Consider the following 21,190-nt stretch of genomic DNA (forward strand, 5'->3'; position numbering starts at 1 on the left):
CCCACAGCTCAAGCCTCTCCCCAGCATCCCCAGTACCATCACCGCGGCTGCACTGGCGGGGGTGACTTTTCTTCCATGGGGGGGGCCCCATGGGGCACTGGCATCACGGGGAGACAAGAGTGGATCTGGGACTCAGCCTTGCACTGACTTTTAATGGGATCCAAGGGAAGGTGAAGCGGGGTCCTCTCCTTGGAGTCCCTCGGCAGATAAGAAGGGTATCGCTCTACAGGTGTGCACTGCTTTCCAAGCTACAGAACACTTTCACAGGCGTCCTGCTGAGCTTTCACGCCCTACTTTATGACCAGGGAGGAAAGCAGGGATCACACAGAGAGCATGAGCCCAGGGCTACTTCAGTTGCCTCCAAATTCAGCATTCTTCCCATGCCATGCCTCAGACACACCACGGGGCACAGCCCTGAAGCTGTGCAGAGTGACCTGGGATGGGTTTATAATCTCAGGAGCTTGTAGTAATTCCATGAACCCCTCTGAGCTTGATTTGCCTTATCTGCACAACAGAAGTGCCAGTCCTAGTGGCCCAACTGGTTGGTGAAGAACAGACCAAACAGGTCCAAAATGCCTAGCCCAGTGCCAGAAATCAAAGGGTCCAAAGTACGAGGCACCGGCCCTATGGGCTCCCTACCCAGATGGCAAAACGCTGTGCTCGGAAACATCAGTGTGGCCACAAATACCAACCTCGGAACCCCCAGGCCATACTCGCTCTTTCTGCTTCCAGTCACGGAGGACTATCAACACAGGCTCCCAGCTGCTGAAAATGCTGACCTCAGCACGTCGGCAAGCTTGGCCAAGGCCGCTCCACAGCGCCGCATGCTCCGCTGCCCCAACCAGGCCCCCCACACCTCTCTCGTTCCCCAACTCTCGGTCAGCTGCCAGCGAGCCCCATGCTAGGAGCCGTGACCAGCCCCTCGCTGAAGAACAGGCAAAGGCATGGCCCTCCTCCCACCACCATGCACTGGGCCCCAAGGGCCAAGAGAGCAGCGCTCACAAGAGAGCACAGGGATTGAGCAGGCGTGGCTTGTCAGTGGGGTTTAACCCCCACAGCCCCCCCCCCCGCAGCACTCCTGCAGGGGAATTCAGAAGGTCCCCCCACGCTCAGACACTGCTGACCCTTGAACTTCACTGGAAAGTGAGAGCCCCCCCGCCTTGCGAGCATTCATAAGTGAACAAGGTCTCTGGTAACCTGCAGCTCACCCTCGTGTTCTTCTACGGCCTCCTCACAAAGACCCCATGCTCCACAAGGGAAGGGTACGACCATCCCCATGTCCAAGAACAAGGGAGGGGGGAAGTACAATGTTCAATCACAAAGCCAGCAAGCAGGGGCGCCTGTGTGGCTCAGTGGGTTAAAGCCTCAGCCTTCGGCTCAGGTCATGATCCCAGGGTCCTGGGATCGAGCCCCACATCGGGCTCTCTGCTCAGCAGGGAGCCTGCTTTCTCCTCTCTGTCTCTGCCTGCCTCTCTGCCTACTTGTCATCTCTGTCAAATAAATAAAATTTAAACAAACAAACAAACAAAGCCAGCAAGCAGAAACCTGGAACCCAAGTCGATCTCAGTCCTCTCAAGCCTCTGCTCTCAGAAAGAGACCCAGGATGGGAGGGTGGGGAGGCAGATCAGGGCGTGCCCCAAAGCGCGAGCAAGTGAGGCCCGAGGCAGAAGGAAGTGAACAGTGCAGCATCTGGGGTTCAGAGGGCTCCCTTGCCAAAGTCACGTTTTCATTCTGTCAACATAAGGCAAGTATCACCTCACTTGTCCCATGTCCCAGGTGAGGAAACGGAGGCCAGGAACCACATGGCAAAGAGCCACAGACAGCCAGGGTTCTAGAGAGCCTCAGTGCCGGCAAGTCCTGCCCCAACTGGAGGCCTCAGTCTCCCACCCAAGTGAGGAGCAGGGAGGACTCCTGCGGCCCAGGATCACAGCCAGAGGGGTCTGCATCCTCCCTCTGCCACTGCCTGGCTGTCAGATCTCCCGCCCTCTCTGCCCCAGCAAGGCTCCTTGCCCTGTAACCGGGGAGCAGTACTCACCAGGAGTGTGGAATCAAAGGCCCTGACAGGAGCACCTCCAGGGCACTAGCGATGGCCATTATTCCAACTCTAGACATCACCCAATCTTCCTGTCTGAGCCATGGCAGTCAGGCCAGAACTCTCGACACCTGCTTTGCTACTTAGACCTTGTTTTCTTTTCTCTTCTAAGTAACAATTAAATCAAGAGATGGTCAAGGGTCTCCCACCGGGGCCAACCAGGAATAAGACACAGCTGGTAAGCAGATTCCTAGTTAGAGGAGAAAACAGTCTGTGGTGACACCCCCAAGCCTCATGGCAGGGTGTTGAGCTCTGGACTTTTCTACCCTGCTTCAAGATGACTCAGTGTGTAGAGGTAGGCTTCAGTCTTCCCAGCTGTGGTACAATCAGATCCTGACCATTAAACCAGACCCTTCTCTTTCCTTGGCATTCCCAGGGAAAGAAGCAACCCTTTCCTATTGTCTATGCAAAGGTGGGGTATGGTGCTGGCCTAGGTCTTTCTCCGGCTAACTTCTTTCAGGGAGGCTAACTTCCAGGGACTTCCTCACCAGGGCCACCCAACATCTTCCAGGACCACTACAGTCTTGGGCTGGGTCAGTCTGGTGAATCCACCTCCCACAGAGTGGCTTTGGAGAGCGAACCGCCAACCCAGCAAACCACCCAGGGAACTTTTCGGGTATGGCTCACCCAATCCCCGTTCTGCCACACCGTCACTGGGTCAGGAGCAAATGGGTCTGTCTTTGCAAGCCGCGGCTTCTTCCTTCAGCTCTAAGGCTGAGGGCAGCCATCTCTACGTCACATGGCTGTACAGAGGCTTAAAGACAGGTCACTGTGGCTCACAGAGTGACAACTCACAGTGACTCCATGCTTCCTAGGAGCCAGGATCTGAACTAACCCGCCTCTAGCCACCTTATTTCCCCTTTTACCAAAAAGGCACAAAGTTGGTGAGAAAAAGCAGCTTGCTGGTCACAGGCAGTGGACAGCAACGCTGGAGACTCAACCCGGCCTGCCTTGAGAACCCATAAGCCTAACTACTTCATTCTCCAGCAGGACAGAACTCAGCACAAACCTCTGACCACACCACCCAAGTTTTCCCACACTTTCCACTAGTAGGTCACGCTTTTCAGGAATTAAAATGCCATCAAATCTACTTCGTACCCAAACTTGAACTTCCCTACTCATTCCCATTTTAACCGGGTGATTCAGGTTAGCGAAGGGCTATGGGGTGCGTAAAAACCTCCATCCCCCTGACTCTCTCTAGCCCCCACACCCACCTGGAAATGCCTCTGGGCAGTGGGCATGAAAAGTTTCTCTGCCAGCACCCCCAAACCCAGGCTCCAAACCCCAACCAAAATCGTGAATGGGGCACCGGCCCCAAAAACCCACCTTGATATTCTGACACCACTCTGCCCCTTGGCTTCACCCTCCTCTCCTCAGGATTAAAATGGCGTCAGCCATGAGCCTTGGCGTCCCCTCACAGCCCCGTCAAGGGGGGGTGGGCGCTTAAGTCAGGAAGCCCAGCTGTGAACCCTTGGCCCTGCAGATTGATTCCAAGGCCTTGTAGCCTCAGGGAAGCAATTTAGCCACTCAGAATGAGCCTTTTCTCCTCACCTGGACAGTGAGGATTCTTAGGTGTTTATGGCAAAGATTAAATAAAAATGAAAGGCTACTATGTATACAGAGCCCCCTAGCTCAGGAGATGTCAGCCATGAGCTAGTCACAAAGGCAACGGTCTCCATGCCTCCAGTGACTGTCAAAAGGCAGGGAATATGACCCACATGAGAACCAGGAAACAGAGGAACCGCTGGTGCTCTCCTGCTCTCCCCACAGCCCTCCCCTGACCCGTTCCGTAAAATACTGTGGCTAAGTATGGGCAAATGATTCCTGCATGTTGGGTGTGCATGAAGAACGAGAAGAGTTTCCAAAGTAAAACGGGGGAAGGAGTGATCAAAACTCTCTCTGGGAAGATAAAAATAAAATAAAAATCGAGGAGAGAATGAGACGTCCACTGCCTGAATGTCCGCCATGCTATGAAGAGGCGTTCTTCTGTCGTCTGATGTTCCGGCTGTCCCAACTGGCCCTGGTAGTCTCAGACCCTGCCCTGTCCAGAGGGGAAGTGCCAGGCTTCCCCCCCCCCCCCCGGAGTCACAGCTGTAACTGGAGGGCATGGGGGGAGACAGGAGACTGGGCCTGGGTCCCGGCTTGGTTCCTCTGTCACCAGGGGACCCTGGGCAAGTCAGCTGCTGCATCTGAAAGGAACACATCCATCTGCAGGTTTCGGGGACCCTTTTCCATCCCCACCTCCACCAGTCTGCGACTCACGACCAGCACCACTCCGGTAAATGAGAACAGGCCATCTAACCTACCGATGGCTGCCCCACGCGGTTTTCCTCCTGTCAGCGAGCTTCACCGCTGGCCAAAGGAACACAGGGCAGAGCCTTCTCTAACCTGACCGCACTAGCCCCACCCCGTGTGTCCTTCTAGAAAAAGACCTCTCCACCACCCACCTCTTAACGAATTCCTGCTGGCTGTCACTACTTCCAGGAATCTTAATTCAGAACTGTAGATGTTTTCATTTCATTCCCTCCTGATAAAACCTCCAAAAAGAGCTTTAGATAGATTCACTATTCATTTATATTTCAACAATTCAGAATTTGTGAAAGCCGGAAGAGGAATTCATTTTTGCATTATCATGAAAAAAAAAAAAAGGACTAACAGGGCTAATTAATGGCTGGTTTTGTACCATTTAAAAGCAGTCATTTAAATATAAACAGTCATTATGCCCCATTGTTATCTATTTACCGAAGAGCACTCAAGGATGTCTTTTTAAAAAACATGTTGGTCACTTCCTCACTTCATGTCAGAGTAAAATAATAAAACCACATCTCTTCCAGCACAAGGGGCTTGGAGGGGTTCTCTGCGCTAATTCATAGTATCCTTTTATATTCTGACTTAAACAAGACAGGAAGCAAATGTGTTTAATGGCCTCTATTTTACACATAATAAACGCTCAAAAAAGCACTTTATGCATGATTTCACGATAGCTGTGTTCAACTGCTTTTTGGGCTTCCCAGCTTTACTCCTATAGTAATTTATATAATCGAAAAGCCAAGCTCTCCTAGAACCCAGAATCGCCTTCCTCACGTTCCCCCTTTAAAACGTCCCCCTTTAGAAACTACAAATCCTGAGACCATCTGCTCGCAGGGCGTTTCTGATTCTCTAACAAAAGCACAGCGACGACAGGGCTCACCAGGCCTGACAGTGTACTCTGTACAAGGACCCACGCTGCACATTCCTCCTTGGAGCTGGTTCCTAAAAAGTGCTTCTCCGAATGAATGCAGCTGCTTCCCATTGTTGAGAGGATAAAAGCCTTGTAAGTGAGGATGTGCCTCCTGCGGCCCGCCCCTGCTGGAATTCCTAAAGGCCAGATCAGTGCCCAGGTGTTAGCAACCGGTTAGCTTCAGGCCCCCGGGGCAAGTCGACTTTGTTTTTGTTTTTTGTTTTTAAAGATTTTATTTATTTATTTGACAGACAGAGATCACAAGGAGGCAGAGAGGCAGGCAGAGAGAGAGGAGGAAGCAGGCTCCCTGCTGGAACAGAGGGCCCGATGCGGGGCTCGATCCCAGGACCCTGGGACCATGACCCGAGCTGAAGGCAGAGGCTTTAACCCACTGAGCTAGACTCTGCATTGCCCCATATCCCATCAACTTCACTTTCCTAAGCCTCCTCAAAGCCATAGGAAGGGAGGAGGGGTACATAAACTCTATCATAAATATCATAACAGCGAGATGTTAATATGCATGAAAATAAAATAATTAATAACCAAAGAACATGGGACGGTAGAAACATAGCAGGTTACATGTTTTCCTTCCCCAGTGGAAAGGAACACCAAGGCAGTGCTCATCTTTAAACGGTAGCGTGCAAATAAGCCAAAACGAAGAATCCATTTGGGGGTAAGGAACTTTCTTACCTATTAGCCGCCTAGAATGAATGTTTCACTTGAAAGCGCTACAGCACCAAACCTGTGGCAAAGGACTTAAAAGTATGGGGGAGAATGATAAGCTTTGGGGCCTTTCATCTGGATCTGTGGTTTGGAAGAAATTAGAAATCGTGCTCAGGGGCTGTGGACTTTCTGCTCTAAGCAGAGGCTCTGGATGCCTACCAGACATCCAACAAGAAGGCAGAACCCTACTCCCAAAGTCTCCCTTCCCATAGCCGAAGCTAGAAAACACATGAGGTCATCAGAGTTAAATGACAGCAGATCTCAAGATGTGAGGGCGGGAATTTAAATCGACACAGGCTCAGGGGAGGGCGAATTGGCAGTAAAGAAATTAAAAACGCACCGTCCTCCGCCCAGAGAGTTGACTCCTAAGTACTTAACCCAGAGGAATGTTTCCTTGTGTGCAGGAAGAAGCTCATACAAAGATATTTGATGTGGTACTCGTTGAAATAGCAAAACTTCAGGAACTAACCTAAAGGCTCATCAGAAAGAGAACCAGTCAACCACGGCATGTTCACACAGGGAATATTTTACACCAACATGAAGTTGTTAGATCTCTACATACCGACGTGGAAAGGTCTGCAAGCTACATTACGTGGGGGGAAGCGAAGCTATTTAACACGTGCGTTCTGCTCCCACTTGTGTACAATTTCAAATACCCCAACTGTAGAGACACACACTTCCAAGTGCACAGGCACAGACACAGTGAAAAGCAGTTCTGAAAGGATCTCACCAAACTGAGGACTGATTAAAAATGAGCTGGAGGGGCCAAAACAGGCTGTCACTTGATATTGTTTTCTTGTCTGGAAGGATGCATTCGGGCAAATCTGCAAATCTCGAATGATGACCGGTTCTAAGAATGCAAGATATGACAAAACAAAGAAGGCTGTTCTCCAAACCCGTGTGGTGGGTTTTCCTGGGCACAGTGAGCCACAGCGGCTACACCAGTCAGGGACACAGGAACCTGGTGTGCCCTGCAGAGCAAGTCTCAATAAAATATCTGTTGAATGATGGTGCCTTGACTTCCTGCCTCATAAACCAGGGTCTGTACAGCTCTACAAAAATTACCTGTGAGCACGCTGTGCCAGGCTTCCCTGTGGTCACAGGAGGCAGGGAAAGGTGGGAGCCTTCCACCCAGCCTGCTTCGAGACCCCTCCCCACTTCCCTGGCTGGGTCCCCCAGCCAGCTTCATTTTCCCTGAGCAGCCAGCAGCCTGCCTTTCCTCCCTCAGGTCAGCCTCCCAATTCCCTCCAGCCTGCCCCTCAAGGTCACTCATTCAATAATTTCAACAGATGTCCTGTGATTTCTAGAACTGCCACTCAGCCAATAGGGAGAAGGATAAAAAACACTGGCAGAGAGCACTGCTTGGAGGTTCAGGAGAAGAAAGCCATTTTCCCCAATCTGAGCAGTGTCTGGGGGCCTGCTTAGTGAAAATCACCAGAAGGCTTCACTCTTCAAGGTGTGTGTCAAAAACACCCAACCATCTATACACCCACACACATCTCCCCCCCCCACCACCAACAACACACACACACACACACACACACACACACACACACAGAGGGTTAGTCACCTCACACAATTCCTCCTTTAGCCCCAACCTTCAGCTTTGCTCACTGTGTCCTCCCCACCAGGCATGACCAGCTTTGCCTGCCCAGCCACACAGCCGGACTGTCCCCAAGCACCCCAACTGCAAGAACTCCAATCCCACATGAACGAAAAAGAGAAGAAATCTTCTGCCACTTTCCTCACGTGGGCAGAATGGGACTCAGGGGACATACCCTGTGCTGTTGCTGGCAGAGAGCCCCCCCTGGAGTCTGAGCACAGTAGGAGGCAGAAGCAGAAAGGTTAACATCTAATTCCTGGATGACCTGCCAATCTCCCACCCCCATCCCCACCCCACCCACAAGGACACCCACCAGCACCCCCTCCCTTGGCACGGCATCCAAGCAGCAGTATCAACTCATGAGGCCCTTCCCCAGAGCTCAAGCACCACGGTTCCAAAACGTCCACAATTTCTTTAGGGACCTTCTTAGGGGAGGAGCTACTGGGGGTCTGTTCTGGATCCCAAGCACCACCACCAGTATTTAACGAGACATAAGGACCTCCAGTGCTGGGCAAATTGCCCCTGCTGATTCTGGAACTTCTCATATTTTGCAGACAGTTAAAAATTAAATTCTGATGGGAAAGTTCAAAAAGAAAGAAAGAAAGAAAGAAACTACCCACAAATCTGCCACAGGGGTTTCTTGTTTCTCACATAATCATTTTTAGAATACTGAGCTGAGGTTAAGGAAGGAATACGTCTCCCCACAGACCCTCCCCCAGATGGGCTAAGGGGGACGCACACTTCAGACACGGAGAGGCAGACCCACTGCGAGCTGGCTGGACTCTGCCAGCTGTGGTGCCGGGTACAGCCGGGGTGCAGGGTGGCATCCTGATACCCTCTTGGAAGCCCCCTTTCCAGCTGTCTCTGATAGAATTTCTACCCCTTGGACTTTTCAGTTAGCTACGTTAATAATCACACAAACTCACCCATACACATTTTTTTTTTCAACTAAGCCCATCTGAGTTGTGTTTCTGCACCCCATAACCCTATAAGGGCTGGCTAATCCCCCAACATGTCCAAATATCTATACTCTACAAACAGCAACCAGCTCATTTTTAAAGGGTCTGAGCGAGGAAGTTCCAGTGTTCAAGGTATGACTATACAACAGTGAGATTCACTTTTATGGCAAAGCAACTGAAAGACTGGGGACCCTTTTGAAATTCTTAAGGAACATTAATAGTAGTAGATCTGAATTCTTTAAGAGCTGGATTTGGTCTCTGAAAAACTGTCAACACCCAACCAAAGTGCGTTCAGTAAAAGATGGGGCCCAGTAACTTGCTCTTTGTCAAAATGAGGTTAACACTGGAAAAGACATGTGATTTGTTTTGTGCAGCACATAAACTGGCACACGTTTTATGATTAGGAAACCACCGCTGGGTAACGCCCTACTACACAAGTCTACCTACTCTGGTCATCTTCCTTCCTGAACTGTGATGCTCACATGCACAGACAGGGCACACACAACACGGAACACAGAAGCCAGCTTACGACCTAGGGATTTGAAAAGTATCAACAAGGACTTCCCTTTCTTCCTGCTTCAGATATAAGAGTTAAATTTGCCAAGAAAGACTCGATCCTGAAATTAGAGGCAAACTCTGACAGGTGTTTCCTGGGATTCTCATTAATATCAGACAACAAAAGTCAGCCTCTCAGGCAACCATTAATCATTAGCCAATTGTTGAAAATTAACTACTGATCCATAAGGACATACCACAAAGCCCTTGGACATCCATTCATGTATTTATTCCGTCATTCCACACACATTTCCCAGTGCCTCCTGTGCACCAGGCACAGGGCTAGTTTCCAACACTACAAGACTAATCAGACGCCAGCCTCTGTTTCTAGGAAGTCATACCCCAGTTTCACCCCAAGTCACTTAGCTAATGAGCCGAAGCAGCAACCAGTGGACCCCAGAGCGCATGTGCAGAACCGCCACCCACCTAGCCACGCCCCGGAGCTGTTATAAAAAGAGGCGGAAAGCAGCAAACGTCCATAAAGAGGAGAGTTAACCGAGCTCATTGGAGGGCAGAGGGAGAGCCAGTACTTAAACTCAGGCAGGTGGGGTGGGAGGCAGGAGTGGGTGAGGCTCGGAGGAAGCTGAGCTGGAACAGACAGAATCTTGTCGTGCAGAAAAAAGAGCGCACGGTTCAAACAGAAAGACGACGAGCAAATACATGGTGTGTGGAAAGTACAGACCTAAAACCCACCTTACAGGCTAAGCCCAACAAACCAAGTTATGAAACCGTATTTCAGGAAATCCCCCTAGGTGCAAAAACTGTAAAGATCCTAACCCACAGGACCATACAGATCCAATGAGCTCGATTGCTAAGCCCAGGAAACACTGTGCACTGGGACCTCAGCCATGGAAGAGAGATCACCATCTCTCTAGCACCGTCCCACAACATTCCCAGCCGGTGTAAGGCATCTTACAATGGTCCCACTGCCAGGAGTCCACGGCCATTATGGCTGGTCAGAGGCGTTCCCACCACTCTGCTACTCTGAGCACAAAATGTGCTAGACGGCTCAGCCCTGACACCTTGGCTCCCAGGGTTCCTTCAGCCAGAGGCTCTCAAGAAGCAGAGTCACGAGACCCTAAGCTTTTCAGGAACAAGCGCTCACCACGTCCCGCCCACTCCTGGCTAAGGACCTCCAAGGAGTCCCCAGAAGGACCTGCCACCCAAGGAAATCCCAAATACAGCTCAGAGGAAAGAATGAGTGAGGTGCTTCTCAGGGCAGCCACAGCAACTAACTACCCGTGTTTACTGAACAGCTACTTGGTACCCCCGGGGCCAGGCACTGTCCGGGATCCCAAAATGACTCACTTAAGAACTGTATTCTGAAGATGCTTAGTAAGACAGAGATAAGACATGCATATAAAGACCGAAAACATCGGGTACTTTGTACGTGAACTGCCATGAGAGAGGCTCAGAGAAGAGTGTTACTTCCGATCACAGTGGGAAAAGCTCTCATGGAAGAGACGTTGTTGGAGAGGATTCCTGAACTCCTCCAGGGGCCGGAGCGGAAGAGGCACTGCAGGTGGAGAAGAGGCCAGAAGGTGGGCGAGCACATAGAAGGAGTGTTTAGGGACTACAGGTGAGCCAATGGGGGGTGGGGGGGGGGGCTGCTGCTCTGGGAAGGAGGGACTCAGAAAGCTCATACAGCCCAGGAGGGCCTGGTCACGGCAACGGGGGCATGGCTAAGCAGGAGGAGTAAGATGCGAAGGGGTCTGTAAAGGCAAAACATCAAGGGGCTCAAGAAAAACAAAAACAAAAACAAAAAACAGGCCGCAACAAGATGAGGAAGGGGATGGGAAAGGGGTCAAAGACTTGGTAAAACCTCCCACTGAATTAAAGGAGCATTTGCTGAGCCCCTGGTCAGAGCCACTATGCCTGATGAAGCGGCAGAGAGGTCTTGCCCTCTGTGGCTGGTGTCATTAGCAGACATCAGGGGAGGCCTGAATTGGCAGATGAGCACCCAGAGGTGGGACAGTCCTACTAATCTGAGGCAACTGAGCACTCCAGAGGGTACCGCACCATCGCCCTTGAGAAACTGAAGTCTGGGAAGCAAAGCAGGGAGTTCTTCGACACAGTGAGGCGCACAGTATTATAAGCAGCCCCGCTCTGACACTCGGGAAGGCAGAGCTCGCCCTGCTCCCCACCCCGGGCTAAGAAGAAATTAAATAAGTGATACACACTTTCAGTAAGTGGAACTGGGGAGCTAGCGCGACAGACGGAGCCAAAAAGCATCTCACTGTGGGAACTCAGTCGTACCGTTTCCATGGCTTCAACCTCCGCGAGTCCCTGCAAGTCCACAAATGAAACTGCCTAGAAACTTGAGACTGTTTATATTTTAACCAAAAAAAAAAAAAAAAAAAAAGCAGAAGACGACGACGATGAGGAGACCTAACCCTGGGAAAACTTGCTGCCCCCAAGGCAGTCTCCAGATGCCCAAAGCTGGCTCAGTTACAAGCAAGCCAGACCAAACACACACTGGTCACCTTTCTCACCCGACAGAAGTAATCGTGTCACTACAGATGACCTTAAGAGGCAGACAGAGCTCGGCACAAAGTTGGCTCTAAGGGTTCAACATACCCAGAGAGCGAAGGCGCAAAGGAAAAACCCACCAGCTCCCTGACGCGTGCTGCTTTGCAACCCGTATCGCTCTTTGCCCTTTGATTTGCCATTCACGTTAACTGGAAGGTATTTACTACAGATGAAAAATAAGCTTCGTTCAGCCGCCTCTCAACAGATCCCAAAAATAAAGCAATCACTTGGGTACAAATTGGGTCAAATGTATTAAAAAAAAAAAAAAAAAAAAAACGGCTCCCTGGTGGGAGCACTGACACGGCCTGTGACCTTGCAGAGAGTCAGGGGGAAATCCGCAAAGATCTTCCCTTCCCACAGTGGGAAAGGAAATATTTAAAGAGTCGAGCAGAGAATAAACTCCTCTAGCCATGTGACCATCCAAGTGAAACAAGACAGAAACTCAAATGCTAGAGTTTCAGAACAGTAAGAGGTCAAAGGAGTAGATGTTGGTTTTTAGAAAGGCCTGCCAAACGAATACAGAGCCTCCCTCCCCCCACCCCTTAAAATACCACTGTGTAAGAACAGTTAAGAAAGCATCCGCAGGGGAGGGATTGCAAGGGAGAAGGAGAGAGATTTATCCATTTCCTCTATTTTATTCCCTTACTCATTCCCTGAGAAATCCACACGGTCTGACAGCAGATATCAGTGCCCTGAATTTCCCTGGGAAAAATCAGAATATTAATTGGCTTACGCAGGCAGCTCCATTAATTATTCCATTGATCTGAATTAATCGGCCTTTCTGAAAGGTATTTATTTTCTAAGTTTGTTTAATCATGTTCTCTTGAGCTACAAAAAGCAACAAACTGGGTCACCATCCACGTTGTTAAATTTGGTAACAAGGCTGACACCATCTGTGGCCTCGCCTCTGATGAACCACCCCCTTCAATGGGGGCTCTCCGCCACTTCTGCTCTTCCTTTAGAAGGATCATCTGATGTCGCCCGTCTACGAGCAAAGCACACAAATCACCCCCAGCAAAGCAGAAACCCACACTCACGGCAAATGTGTGTATGCGTATCCAACTCCTGCTGACTTTTTTCAGGAGCAATACCCAAAACTTTTTTTACATGCTCTAGAATTCAGATTACAAAAGCCCAAATATGAACAGACCTCATGTTACACCTAACATAGGCCACAACGTTTTAAGTGTAACGTGAAATCCTGTGTACACATGATTAAAGCTAAAATCACAAGAGCAGGGATGGCTGGATGGCTCAGTTGGTTGAGCGTCTGCCTTTGGCTTGGGTGATGGTCCTGGGGTCCTTGGATGGAGTCCAGCACTGGGCTCCTTGCTCAGCAGGGGGCCTGCTTCTCCCTCTCCCTCTGCCTGCCACTCTCCCTACTTATCCTCTCTCCCTCTCTCTCTCTCTCTCTCTCTGACAACTAAGGAAAATCTTTAAAAAATCAAATCAAATCAATAAAATCACAAGAGCATCCTTTCTGTATCTTCAGAACCCAGCAGTCCCCCCATAAGCCCCGGCTCTGCCTTTTTACCACTCACTCTGTTACACACAGCCGCCTTACTCCAATACAGCTGCAACATGGAAAACCAGAAACGAATCTAGCTAAAAGAGCAAAACAAGAAAGAGAGCTCCCTGTTACCCAGCACCAGCCCCCTCCTCCACCTGCCTTTCTGCACAGAGCCCCCCCCCCCAAGGAGGATGCAGCCACTCCAGAAAAATCCCGACATGGCTTCTGAATCATCAAGAAAAGATTACAGAATGTCAGAAGCAAATACAATCCCAGTGATCACCTCATCCAGAACCCCCTGACAAGTGGCTGAACAGCAATGTGGAAAGGATTGAGGAAATGCCCCCCCAAAACACAGCTAGTTGTCCCAGCCCAGTGGGACAAGCTCCTAGTCCCAACTCGGGGGCTCCTTCGGGCTTTTTTTTTTCTTTTCTTTTCTTTTTTTTTAATTTCTGTCTTTTTTTTTTTTTTTTTTTTTAACTACATTAACCTTTCCCAAAGGAAGTTTCATGAAGCAATGGTTCCGTGATGTGGTCTGCCAAAAAACTGTTTGAAGAATCCATGACCAATTACTTTTAGAGACTAGCTGAGTTAAACAAAATGAAACCAGTTTTTTAACTACAGACCTTCCCGGAGCTCTTACTGAGCTTATGTGCACTATAAATCTTTAAGAGGGCAATAAAGTATGTGGAAGTATCCCAATTTATTTAACCCTAGAATCATTTTATCCTGGAATAAAATGTATCTTCATAGGATCCTCCTAATGCAACACTACACTGTATTCTCCAAATTATGTTCCAACGTAGATCTAGTCATTCTATAGTATTCTGATGCTCTAAAAATGAATAGTTCATGTACAAAATCTACGATAATTCTCTACTTACCAGAAAAATTGACCAAACAAAATACCCATCACTCTCAAATAAACACTGGATTTAAAACAAAAACAAAAACAAAAGGAGCTAATATTATCTGGAAAAGAATGGTAGACAGCAAAAGCCTATGCAGAGAGAAAAGTTATTTAAAATCTGCTACAAACCTCTTCCATAAAAAAGTGCCACATCTATTTATGCAAGATTCATGATTTTAAACACTTTCATTCAGTATAAATTTGAGAATACAGGTCAGAAGGAAAAAAAAAAAAACCCACAAACAAACCCCCTGTTGCAAAGCTCCAGGAAATATCACAGGCATAGCTGTAAACTTCCACCACCCAGAAAGCCAGCTGCCAGTTTAAGTAGAGAGGCCAATGAAAACCGCATATCAGGACAAGCAGGAACTCTAAGGACACTTACCAAGTTATGATTTGTTGAATTAGAATCATCTTCAGGGAATGGGATGTAAATAGCTAAGGCCACACAATTGGCAAAAATAGCCAATAATATAAATATGTCAAATGGTCTGGAAAATGTTGTTAAGGCATATATGTCTTATGCAAACGCAAACCATCTCTCCCATCACACTCTCGATCACACCACTCTTGAATCACTTTTGAAACGAAAATTACGCACTCGAGTCCTTTCTTGACCCACTGTTGTGCCCGCTCTGTCTCCAGCAAATGTCATCGTCCGTGGTCATCTGGCAGATGTTCCTATCGAATGACTTTTTCGGGTCCTTTCTTTCTCTTGCAAGGACCATGTCACGCTCGTTCTTTGCTGTGCGTTTTATATTGAAACCTACCCATACATCCAGTGAGAGCACCCTATGAAACATGTTTCTGCTTCTTCGAGTTTTAAAGGCGACAAAGGCCTGAGAACACTACATTCCTGGTGCCGTAGACACAAAGGGAAGTCCCCATGAGACAAATCTCTTCCACAAATCCTTGCTTCCATGTGTTAAAGCCATTTTCTCGGGGGCTATTCTTGGCTGGGTCAGTCTCCTGTCTGGACCGGGGCAGGCCAAGGCACCAGAACTTTCTGCACTCTACCTGTGACCGTCTCGTGGCATGTTCCAATACCTCAGACACTGTGACAAGCAGCCAGGCTCCAGCTCCCCCTCTGCTTCCTTTACTAATCAATGCCTATCACTGTTTCGGATTACAGCTGGACTGGAGCTTGGTTTCTAATGAGCTGTTACTGCATTCAATTTATAAACAAATTAAATAAAAAGCCATAAGAAATCAGCACCAGACACTCTGAAAGTACAATTGAACAATTCTAAATCTCGGGGGTCTGTCTGGAAGAAATCACTTTGAAATCAGCTTGCAACAGATACTTGCTTCAACATTCTGGTGTTATTAAGAGACATTGTCAAAACTGGCAATGCAAAATTTGACTTCTGCCAAAATGACGGTCTTTCTTCTTTTGGCTTTCAGGCTTTCCGAATGCAAGGTTTCTCAGCACCAACATAATCTGCAACTTTGGGGGGTGGGGTGGGGGAATGGCTTGATTTTATAAGTGTTTCTGCCATAACCTCACTCACAAAAGGCAAAGCCACTGATACTAAACATCTCCAAGTATTAAAGCTTTGAGGATGTGAACAGAGCCTTCTCCATTCATCCTGATACCCTTCTGGGAAATCCAAAAATGCTGAAGGAAACAAAGGCCCACTACCTCCCTGTGGATACCCTGAGTCTTATGAAAAATCACCCCTTTAAAGTGTTTCGACACTCATTGAAATAAGGACAACGAATGACTTTCTTTTCTTACTAATTTTGATGGGTTTATTTTTAAAGCCAATTAGCTTTCATTCATATTTATTCTTTTACCTCTTCTAGTATTACAAAATCTCTTATCCAAGGATCCAACCTCAAGACAGTCCCCCTTCAGAAGACTTCAGGATCCTCTTTTCGTTTTTCTTTCTTTCTTTTTTTTTTTTTTTGGCCATTCCTACTGCAATTTTAAAAGCCAACTGCCCCACTGCTATCCCACAGAGAAAACACACCCTGTGATCTCTCCCATCCCCATTCTTCCCTTTTAGTTCCCAATACCTAAATGATAGACCAGCAAATCCAAGAAATACCAATGCTATTCGGGAAAGCCAAACACTTTTTTTTTTCCTTATGGGGGTCTGATTTCAGCTGCCAAGTGTGGATGGTTAATTATCTCACTGCCCCAAGATTTTTACAAGCCACGCACAACAGAGCAACAGAGAAATAGATGGGTCTGCTCCCAAAATGTCCTTCTGATAAGGCAAACACTCCTCATTCCCAAGATGCAGGACACTCTTGCCTTGTCTGGGTATACAGACCAGCAAGGTTCACACTCTCCCAGTGCGGACTGGGCCTGGCACAGCTGGCTCTCAGAGGATTTCTATGACCTGCTCCCTGAACTAGAAGGGAACTGTCACTGGGAAAGACAAACAGATCATATGTTGTTTAAAGATCTGTTCTACGGACTGTCCCATTTGTAGGCAGGCTTCTCCCTACATTGGCAGCCCACATCCCCTAGTTCCTGTACACATGTGGCCGGCCATGCGGGAAAGGGAGTCAGCTGTACAATCCAGGAATTCATTCTGTACACATAAATTGCGATATACACATTACTGTGCACGAATGGGAACAGTGTCAGGCCTCCCACCTTACTCCACATGCAATGAAGGACCCCAGAGAGGGCTCTGCTCACCCCAAGTCATGTCAGGCCGACCTCAGGAGGAGGAGATCTCTCTGGCTGAGTGCAACTATGCTTCTGCTGGCAGCGATGCCATCGAGGCATGCCCCCATGCGCCTAGCTGCCTCTGGGCTGACACTAGCATTCATTCTCAGACTAGAAGAGAACTTACACAGAAAACAGGTCCATGGACCCCCAGCTATGCGAGAGATACCATAACTCCCTCTAGAGAGCGGACATCTGTTCTAAAAAGGAAAAGCTCACGAAAACCCCTCAAATCCTACCCTCGCCTTTGGCTGCCCTCTCCAAAACCTTTCTCCACAAAGTTACCTCATTTTAACTTGTGTCTGTGATCACAGAAAACCACCAGCTACAACAGAAGGCCTGCAAAGAGGAGCCCAGCTAGGTGCCCAGGTTCTAAGGGGGTTACAGCTCCACCTTCCAGCTGGTGGCCAAGCTCCTCCCTTTTGAGCTCCTTCACCCTGGGGGTGCTGGGGAAAGCCTGACCTCCTCACTCCTCCTTATGCTTAGGAGCTACTTGAAGGCTCCTGTAGTCCCAAATACACTTCTGGGAAAAGGAAATGCTTTGTTTTACCCAGACCAGTGAATCATCTGACTAATTAGAAAGCCATTTGTTCAGAAAGGAGGCCTCAGTCAACGTTTCTGGAGGGTGACAGCAACTGGAGACTGGCTTCCAGATTTAGGGAAGGGGTGATCAGGCCAAGCACCCCAGTTTTCCAAGATCTGGGATGTTAACAACCATCCTGGGGCATTTGGAGTTCAGTTTTAAAAATACATAGGAGACACTCAGAAATGTAACTCCAGTCCAAGGACACAGACAGAATGTTTTATAAAGGCAGCAACTGCAAATTCCCCCACTGACAGACTGCTCTCTAGCTCACAAGGGCCTGGGAAGGAGAGGCGCTCACAAGCCTCTCCCTCCACATGCTCCCTCACGCTCACGTTTCAAATGCTTTTTTGGAACATGTCAAAAGGAAATTCCAGGAAGTCATAGCATTGATGAGCAAATTGCTCCCTCCCCATGAAGCAAGTGTTCATATTTGTAGCTACCTGAACGATCAGATCAGCAAATGTCAGAGCTGGAAGCAACCTCAGCCCTCGTGGGAAGTTGCAGAAAAAAAATTCTAAACATCAGAATGGGAAGATGCCACTAAAGGTCAAAAATGTATCTATTTCTAGCAAAGTCTCATACAGTCTTTTTGTTTTAAATCAGCATACCTCATTTGCAAGAGGTTCCATGCCTATCACAGTCCCAAAAGCAATGGTGGGTTTAAACTAACCACCTAGTATCAAATGACCAAATGTCAGCTTCCTATTTGACTGCCACTTTGAAGTTTTTGTCGCCCCCTCCCTCCATCACAACACACACACACACACACACACACACACACACACACGGCTAAATATACCCAGAGAGCCAGCCTTCCGCACCCCGAGGAGATAGGAAGGTATATACAATGAGACCCTGTACACAGAGCTTTCCCGTGTTCACATCCCAGACGGCTACGACTTTGTAAGTGCCATTTCGGAAAGCAGATCCTTTTAAAGAACAGATGTTCAAGAGAAAATGAGAAAGACTTCCCCGAAAAAAAAGGATACTTCCATTCCACTATACTAATGCAGGCTCTTCGGATGGGGTTATTGAGTGACAAACAGAAAAGGGCGCGGGCAGGTCGGCTGTTGGACGAGTTACCCTGTTTTTTGCTCTTGGCGTATTGCTGACGTTTTCTTTGGGAGAGAGATCCCACAGGTGGGGGTGCGGAGGTGCTCATAGTCTGGGCAGCCTTGGCCTGTCTGGCAGCATCGATTGCAGCTTGCCAAGATAGGACGGTTTGCTTGGAGCTATTCGGCTGAGAAGTTGGTCCTTCACCAGAAAGAGGGAGTCTGGTGCCTCTTGCATAGTTTGCCTCTGGGAAGAAGGAGAAAAGGAAAAATGAACAAACAAACAAACAAACAAACAATGAGAATCCAGTCTCAGGAAAAAAGCAAAAGCTGTCTCCCATCAATAACGGGTGGGGGGGTGGGGGAGAGTATGGTTCCCATGTTTCCATTTAGAACCTCATGTCCTATTTTTCAGAAGCAGGAATGTGGTCAACCAGAACAGGAAAAGAAGTGCTCGCGCTAGGTCCTGGGCGTCACGGGACCCCCTGGTGCAATGAGGTGAGCTCCTTTCTATATCCATGGTTTCCCAAGGACTCCGCTGGTGCCCTTCTTCAAACTGAGGCCATCCACATTTATCCCACCTTTTCTGACATTTAAAAACCCATGGATCTCTAATGAGTTAACAGATACACACAATAGCTTTTCTCCAAAATAACTACCACGGGGTGCGGGGGGGGGGGGGGGGAGGCAGTGCCAATAACTCAATAGTCTTAATCATTTTCAGGATGTCACTCCAACATCTCTGTACAGCCACAAATGCATGTTTTTCAGCATAGGGGGAGAAAAAAAAAAAAAAACTCCACTGGCACCAGGGCAATACCAAAAGCCCCATAACAAATATCCAGATTATGCACTGACACTTCCTGCAAATGAAAATTCATGATGCTTGGGACTCATTTCCTCCACAGGCTTCCGAAAACAGAAAACATCTTTAGGGCTTTTTTGCATTTTAAATTGCAGCCGCAGCAGCCAAGCCAGCATCCAGAGATACAGTCAAGGCAGACAGCCCGCACCCCTACCCCTAGGAAAGACAGGATGGATTATGCCAGGGGCCCTCAAGGCCCGAGCAGGAGTCACCGAAGTGCAGGCTGGCATAACTGCAGGCTGGCATCTAGGTACAGGGCAGAACCCCAAAGGGGCTGCAAGTGCAAAGCCCCCTCAGACTTTGGGTCAGGCCTCCACCTAGGCAGGTCTCCCAGGCACTTGCCTACCTTGAGTCACAACCTCCTTACTGAGACAGAAGTCAAAGTGAGAGTGGTGGCAAAGGTAGAGGGATGGGCCGTGGCAAAACCATTTCTTGCTAAGTAAAGAATGAGAGAGAGTCGAAGCAAGCACAGGTCTGCCTGCCCAGCAACCAGAGAAGGGGGCCACCGGCCTGGGGCAGCAGCAGTCCCCAGCTGCAAACCGAGCTGGGGAGGAATCCTGCGGAACCTTCCCTTGGGAAGCGCTCTCCCGGGAAGGCTGTGAGCCCACTGAGGTTGGGGCGTGGGGGAGCGCCCCCCGGCCTCCAAGGAGGAGGTAGGAGGGCTGACCAGAAGCTGTTCCAGGCACCGTCTCGACCCAGGCCGGCCGGCGTGGTGGCTGCACGTGGTGCCCAGGCCGGGCTGGGGAGGGGAGCCCCACAGCGGCCACGACTCCCCGGGCATTGCTAGGTTACCGACGTGTGCACCGCGGCGCTGGGAGCGGGAATACTCTCCTCCCGACCCCCTGGCCGCGATTCCGAAACCGGGCCTCCCTCTCCAGGGGCGGGGTGTGCTTCGCCCACCGATGCGAAGAGGGAAACCGGGCAATCCTAGAATTTTCCGGATGCCACTGGAGACCAGGGGGCGGGGAAGGAGAGGAAGGCGAGAAGAGGCTGAAAAGGGGGCTCAGGCTGAGGACTAACAGCCATCCCCCCCTTCCATCGCTCGCAAGCGTTGGAGGAAAGTTGAGCCCGAGGACACTGAACCCGAATCACCTCAGCTCGCCGCCCCTCCGGCGGCACAGTACTCCAAGGACTCCACGGCCGCCCCCACCCCACAAATGCAGAATTAACTCTGACATTCAAGGCCTGAAGGGGAGAACGGAGTGGCTGTCACGCATCTCCCCTTTCTATGTAGATGGCACCGAGCTAGAAGCATCCTTTCCAACCCCCTCAACCCACCCAGCGCATCAGAGACGGGAGGGGGTGGGAAGGGAGAGGGGGTGGGAAGAGGAGGACCATGACAAGGATGAGATTTGGCAGCGGGTGCCCAGGCTCTGGCTGCTCACCGTTCGCGTGGTCCGCTTGCTGCTGCCGTTGATGGTGCATGTTTTTCATCATCATCATCATCATCATCCACGAACATTTATTGAGCGCCTACTGTGTGCAGGGCACGGTGCTGGGCGTTGGGGCGGGGGAGGAACGGGTAAGGGGGTGACCAATAGATAGGAGCCGCGGTCCCTGCCCTTATTGTCGCTTCAGCAGGGGGTGGGGAGGGACGGGGACAGATAGCAGAAAATAAGAATAATTTGTAAAAACCGCTCGCCACCCACGCTCCTTCTTTTTCAAAAATGGAGCAAAATAAACTTTTTTAAAAAAATAAGATAAGATGTATATATTATCTTAATAATATATACATGTAATTTTTTGCTGCAAAGGAGAATTGGCTTGGTCCCCTCCTCTAGCGGAGGGACGCCGCGGAGATGCCGGCCCGGCCGCCGGGGCCGCTCGGAGCGCCCCCCATGCCCGCCCGCCCGCCGCGGTGCCCGGTGCCCGCCGCCGCCGCCGCCGCCCGCGCCGCCGCTGG

The 21,190-nt window shown here is 49.5% G+C and overlaps 1 protein-coding gene across 18 annotated transcripts in view; it reads right to left on the reverse strand.

Moving 5' to 3' along the window:
- The window catches only part of CACNA1D (calcium voltage-gated channel subunit alpha1 D), a 296,054-nt gene extending 274,911 nt beyond the window's left edge, over positions 1–21,143 (reverse strand). For 16 of the 18 annotated variants that reach the window (XM_082742630.1, XM_082742635.1, XM_082742632.1 and 13 more), the window contains exons 1-3: positions 20,673–21,142; positions 18,360–18,669; positions 14,487–14,592 (exon numbers count right to left, since the gene is read on the reverse strand). In XM_082742630.1, coding sequence (XP_082598756.1) covers positions 14,487–14,592; positions 18,360–18,669; positions 20,673–20,739 — 483 coding nt within the window. In that variant the 5' untranslated portion in view covers positions 20,740–21,142. Of the gene's footprint in view, positions 1–14,486; positions 14,593–18,359; positions 18,670–20,672 lie in introns of all 18 variants that reach the window. The other 2 variants (XM_082742639.1, XM_082742638.1) reach the window with 1 other exon arrangement.
- Positions 21,144–21,190: the final 47 nt, after the last annotated feature.

The sequence above is a fragment of the Mustela nivalis genome, assembly GCF_964662115.1.
Source record: "Mustela nivalis genome assembly, chromosome: 1".
Taxonomy (NCBI): domain Eukaryota; kingdom Metazoa; phylum Chordata; class Mammalia; order Carnivora; family Mustelidae; genus Mustela; species Mustela nivalis.